Consider the following 6,217-nt stretch of genomic DNA (forward strand, 5'->3'; position numbering starts at 1 on the left):
TATCATCGAATAGCATAACAAAGTCAACAGTAATGACTTATAGCACGAGATAGAATTCCGACATCTAAGTGTTATCGCTATCCACTTGTTAACTTTGACTTTATAGTAAATAAAATATAATTGGTATTTCTTTATTCGTAATAGTCGTTATGTCTTTTTAACTTCACCGAATTATGCCCGTTCTCATTGGATAATTTTCAGTGGGCGTAAAATGTAAATGTGTGAGTTTGGCGACAGCGGTTCTCATATGAATTATCAAGCTATGGCCTTTCCAACTGTGTTTATTTTTCCGTGATAAGAAACACGGGTTAGAAAAATACACACTGGCAATACTAAATTTTTTTGATTAAAAGTATGACGTATCCACATGGATTTAGTACTTCGTACAACGGAGTACCTACCAATTCCATGCACATCCATTGCAATAAGCAAGTGATGTGGGTTTAGTTTAGATTATTGAACACCACAGATATAAAAACATTTGGAACACACGTTGGTGATCCAATTTTGACATTACAACCCTTTTCAGTCAATAGTAACTGTCTAGTAGTAGCGGTTTAGTAATAGCCATGATTCTATTGTCTAAGGGTTGATAATAGTTGACGTCACTTGACGTTGACATTCAAAGACACCTAGTTGTGTTGGGTGGACGAAAACTTTACAAACTTTTGATTTTATATATAAACTAACGTTATATTAAATTAAAACAGTTCTTTAACTTTTCATTTGGAAGGAAACAGTCTCCTTTAGGAGTAATAAACTGGTACTGTTCTGTGGAAAGTGGAAACAGTTGTTGCGGACGTATAAATTGCAAAGATTTTGATATTTTTTTTAACAGTTCTTTATTTCTTTGCAAAAACATGAATAAAATAGTAACTGTAGTTGCACCAGTAAATATAGCAGTCATCAAGTATTGGGGCAAACGCGATGAAGAATTAATATTGCCTATAAATGATTCCGTTAGTGCAACTTTAGACACGAGTGTTATGTGCGCTAAAACTTCGGTCACTGCTAGGCCTGAATTTACTGAAGATGAAATTTGGTTAAATGGGAAGAAAGAATCATTCTTCAATAAGCGGTTGCAAAATTGCCTCAGAGAAATTAAACTTCGAGCGTCGGACGAAAAAAGCGTTGATGAAAATTTTTTGTCATGGAAAGTGCATGTCTGTTCAGAAAATAATTTCCCAACTGCTGCCGGGCTTGCGTCCTCGGCCGCCGGATACGCCTGCCTGGTGTCTGCTCTTGCTAAGCTCTATAAACTCAAGTCAGATGTAAGTTCAATAGCTCGGTTAGGGTCTGGAAGTGCCTGCAGAAGTGTCTACGGAGGATTTGTCAGGTGGCATGCAGGAGAAAAACCAGATGGATCTGACTCAGTGGCGTCACAAGTGGCTGATAGCTCCCATTGGCCAGATATGCATGCCTTGATACTTGTAGTTGGTGAGGCTAAAAAGAAAACCAGCTCCACAAAAGGCATGAACATTTCCTGGCAAACTTCTGAACTACTAAAGTATCGAGCTCAACATATTGTCCCTCAGAGAACTGAGGAAATCTGCAAAGCGATCAAGGAGAAAAACTTTGCAAAGTTTGCTGAAATTACTATGAAGGATAGTAATCAGTTTCATGCAGTTTGCTTGGACTCTTACCCTCCATTTGTTTACTTGACAAGTGTTTCTCATATGATTATTGATCTAATCCACAGTTATAATGATATATGTGGCGAAATGAAGGTGGCTTACACCTTTGATGCTGGTCCTAATGCTTGTCTGTATTTATTAGAGAAGGATGTGCCGGCAGTTGTAAGTGTTATTAAACATATCTTTCCATCCTCTTCTCATGCTTTCATCAAAGGCTTAGAAAGTGAAACTGTGACTATTGATGCTGCACTCATAAGCAAACTGGCCATTGAGCCCCAAGCTAAAGATTTAATCAAATATGTCATCCACACAAAGGTTGGTGAAGGACCAACAGAAGTAGTGGATGGATCTCATTTATTAAATCAAGATGGATTGCCAAATAATTTGGTATGTCTCTGAAAATATGATATAACTATAATAAAAATTTACTTTTGCTCAACAAATCTTGGAAGTCAAGGATACCTTGGAAGTGGGAAATAATCAATTTATAATTAATGAATTACTAGGTTTAAGTACAAAAAGTTATATGGACATAATTTATATCATTTTAATCCTAAGAAAATAAAAAAAATACTTTTCTACTATATGTTGAGATTATAATAGTAGCTTTATAAAAAATTTATATAGGTACATATAGTGCAGTTATATAATGAGTCTGTCAGGAATTGAAAAAAAAAAGGTTTTAGTTAACAAAATTTTAATTGGGTCAAAAACTATTAATCTTTTAACCAGACCGGTTCTATGATTATTCTTAATATTATTTTATAAATATTATATATTTATTTTTGTAAGTATCATCTCAATTTGAATTGTGGATGTACCTTATCTGTTTTATTATTTTTAATTGACTTTTAAATAGGTTTTTAATTAGATATATTGAAATGTAATGGCAAAGGTGAAGTGTTATCATATATATCTCAATAAACAACTATGTTGAAATTCAAATTTTGTGTCATTTCTATTATCGTATCAATAGTTTGACCTCCAACCCCACAGCTTGGCATCTTTTGTTAAATACAATAGTACAATAAATTCTATAATACACTTGATAAGATCTGAAAGATTTTTTTGTTCTTTTTCGTTGTTGCTATAAAAGCTGTTTACACACTTGTTATCCCATATTATGTAAACCATAAAACATTATACACCGAATCCTACCTCAGGAAGCACTATCTATTGATGAGAACCATACAAAAGTCCGTCCTTGTTCTTAAGTCTTCGCGTTCATACAGACAGACGCGACAGGGAGGTTTTTAATAATAATGTAAGGATATTAGTACCTATTTACTTGATTACAAATGCGAAAATATGAGCTGGGGCCGATTTTAATAACATTTAGAATAGATATAGTTAATGACCCGAGGTCAAACAGGCTGCCGCGGGCGAAGCTGCACGCAACGGCTAGTAAAATTTTTAATATGACTAGAAAAGGAGTTGAGGCGTTTTACTTGCTCATTTATATATAAGCATGTTTTCGTAAGTGATTGCCCTCCAAAAGGAACGTTCACATTTTATGATCATCAAAGTTATAGTTGTAAAACAAACAACAGCCTATCAAAATTTGTCAGATTAGGTTGTCTACACGTGACCCGCCCCTTACTAAATCTATGGTCTACATTCTATCAATTTGATAGGCTGCCCAATAGAATGTAATTGTAAGTGCTACGTTGGAGTACCTACTAATTCCATAATTAGTAGGTACTCCAACGTAGCACTTACTAAATCCATGGGGCTTTGGGTTCTAAATTACCGAAATGAAATAAAACAAACTGATTAATTATTGTAACTTAAATTGTATTAGCAAATAAACAATTTATAAAATATTCTCTTAATAGACATAATGACGCCATAGTCCGGTAGAAAAGCGTTTTTGCTAATATTTGTTAATTCCAATGTAATTTTAATATAAAATAATTTTGCCAGCATATATAAACATACTAAAATCGGTGGAATTTCAAACATAATCTATGCATATAATAAATTAATAGATATGTGACTGACAGCATGAGTACGTAAGAGCGTAGGCGACATTCGTGCTATTGAGATTATCTATTCAATTTTCTCATATCTTTGTTTCATTCAAATTACGCACCACCCACCGTAATCTTAAATTACACGAGCACTGTAAAAACTTCCCAAAATCACATTGAAAATAACAAGTCGATCTTACTGGACTACTACATTTAGCGATTACAACAACTCTGCATAGGTATTTTGATATTAAAAATTATAAACATTTAAGAAAAAATGCAAATAAATAATCAGCGATCGCCAATATATGGCAAAATAAAGAGGCGTTTACGTATTCTACATAATATAAAACATGCTCTATGTATTTTCTTACGTCTAAAATTTACATTCCTTAACTTAATCGTGACCATTATATACGTACATCATGCTACTATGCTACAATTGCTGCTTATTTTTTATAAAAATGCAAGGGAAAGTAATTAAATATATTTAGTTTATTAAAGTTAGTATTGTGTTTTGCCTCCGACACTACAATAGTGTCTATTCCGAGATATTCATTACTCAATTATTCAAAAACCTAAAAAAAGGCCCACGGAATTCGTTGGAAGGGGATTTATCAATATTAAAGACGCTTGATTAACTAATAATACGTTACATAATATATACACAAGTGGCGGGGTTCACGTTTACTTACATTTAAATAGAGGTATAAAAGAAAAACAAATTAAAATTGATCACTTGACCGCTGGGGGATTAAAAAAAGTTGATTCACAAATAGTACATACAAAATACACATGTATCGATAACTTACGCCTAGCTAGGTACAACACTACTCGACATTTTGGTACACATTCGTTGCTCATTTACATTATAAAGTAACAATTCACATCGCGGGAACGGCGAGCAACTAAATACTTGGAATGCATGGACACTCAAGTTAAAAATTCAGTACAGTCTCAACGTGTCACTTGACTCCTGCAGTTATATAATTATTAATTAATAGTTGCCATTTGTCTAGATACTTGTGCGGGTTTACTATATGTGCACAGTATGCAGTCAGATTTCACAAACTGCCAAAGACTCTACTTAGCCTCAGTTGCAACAGTCGAATTTGACGTTAATTTTAACATGTGCGCCGGCGCCGATATAATAAAATGGCGTACTTTGCGTTGTGCACAAGTCAAAACTGACTGGTGCAACCAAACCTTAGCAAATAAACCGGGATATGTATGTCTGTTATAGTTGTTTTTTCTTGACGCCTCGCGACTGCAGTGTCTGTCAATATACATTGGTCGTCAACCACGTGGACTAGCAAAATGGCAACTACTTAACAAAATACTGTTGTAAAAATGGCTAACAAATGATTATGGCATTTGTCTACGCTGAGTACATATTGCGACGAAGACATTTTCATTTTTTATGGACACAAGAGAAAGTAACAGTGAGATTCCTTTCTGAATCACACAACATTTATTTTTAATTCCTATAAATGGGATGAGTACAAAATTTTAGTATAAAATGGAGGTTATTTGTTATTATTTTGACGAAATTATCAATAGATATAATTGGCACTACATATGCAGGTCACATAATATGAAATTACAAAATCGTATTTATCATGTGTTATTAGTCTTATACACACCTAAATATTTATTTATGTAGACTATCATAATACGCCTAATGGAATCGTTCATAAGTAACAAAATACATAATATTTAATGAGTAATATAATTTCAAACAATACTACAAGTATAAAATATCTCACGTCATTACGTGACGCCCTCTCAAGTTCAGAATTTCAACAGACTAGCAGCTATTTCATTTGCTAACAAAACATTTAGGCGCAGAATGTCAGTCCCGCAAAACGACGTTGTGATGAAAACATCCATCCATATCTAGTCCCAGATATAATGCACGCCAATTCATACCATATTATAAGATTTAGAGTCTGACATTCTGGATCTAACAAGGAAATTAAAGCGTTGATATTTTTCATAAATAAATTAAAATTACGTTGAAACGAAATTTCACAACCGCTAATCAAACAAGACCTATGAAAGTTCGCCGAGACAAAGCACCATTCGAGTAGTTGTGCTCAGGTGGGTTTACGATAATCACACAGGTAGAATCACACAAGTAATTGACTTCTCAAAGTCGAGATGTTACACATTTTCTCACCACACGGCCGAGAATATTAAAACTGGTAAAAATATGCAAGAACTATATTATTATTATATACTAATAGTGTTTAATCACTAGTATTCTAGTGAATTATCAAATGCTCTTTTCTTAGTTATAAAATAGTAATATATTGCCCATTTTTTAAGTTTAACCATTTTTTTGTTTTCTTGTAAACAATACAATTCAACAATGATCGGACATTATAAAAGATTTATATTACATCTAATCATTTCTTCCTACTCATTATCAAGTAAATAATTTGGTTTTAAGAAGCGAAAAATTTGCAATCACTCTCAAATCCATCTAGCTTTCTTCATAAGACTAGCCAATATTTTTCTTAATATCGAATATAATTTATTTACGATTCAATACAAACCACACTGATTATGTGAATACACACGATACGATACGAATATTCCATGCACTGCACC

The 6,217-nt window shown here is 33.3% G+C and overlaps 1 protein-coding gene across 1 annotated transcript; it reads left to right on the plus strand.

Annotated features, from left to right (window-relative positions):
- The first annotated feature begins 621 nt into the window (after positions 1 to 621).
- On the plus strand, positions 622 to 2,579 carry Mvd (Mevalonate diphosphate decarboxylase). Its single transcript, XM_053754963.1, has one exon. The coding sequence runs from the start codon at positions 861 to 863 to the stop codon at positions 2,031 to 2,033; it is 1,173 nt and encodes a 390-aa protein (XP_053610938.1). The 5' UTR covers positions 622 to 860; the 3' UTR covers positions 2,034 to 2,579.
- Positions 2,580 to 6,217: the final 3,638 nt, after the last annotated feature.

Source organism: Plodia interpunctella, chromosome 14 (genome assembly GCF_027563975.2).
Source record: "Plodia interpunctella isolate USDA-ARS_2022_Savannah chromosome 14, ilPloInte3.2, whole genome shotgun sequence".
NCBI classification, from domain to species: domain Eukaryota; kingdom Metazoa; phylum Arthropoda; class Insecta; order Lepidoptera; family Pyralidae; genus Plodia; species Plodia interpunctella.

Coding starts and splice junctions, on each gene's coding strand:
- Mvd (XM_053754963.1), top strand. CDS start 861: ATGAATAAAATAGTAACTGTAGTTGCACCAGTAAATATAGCAGTCATC.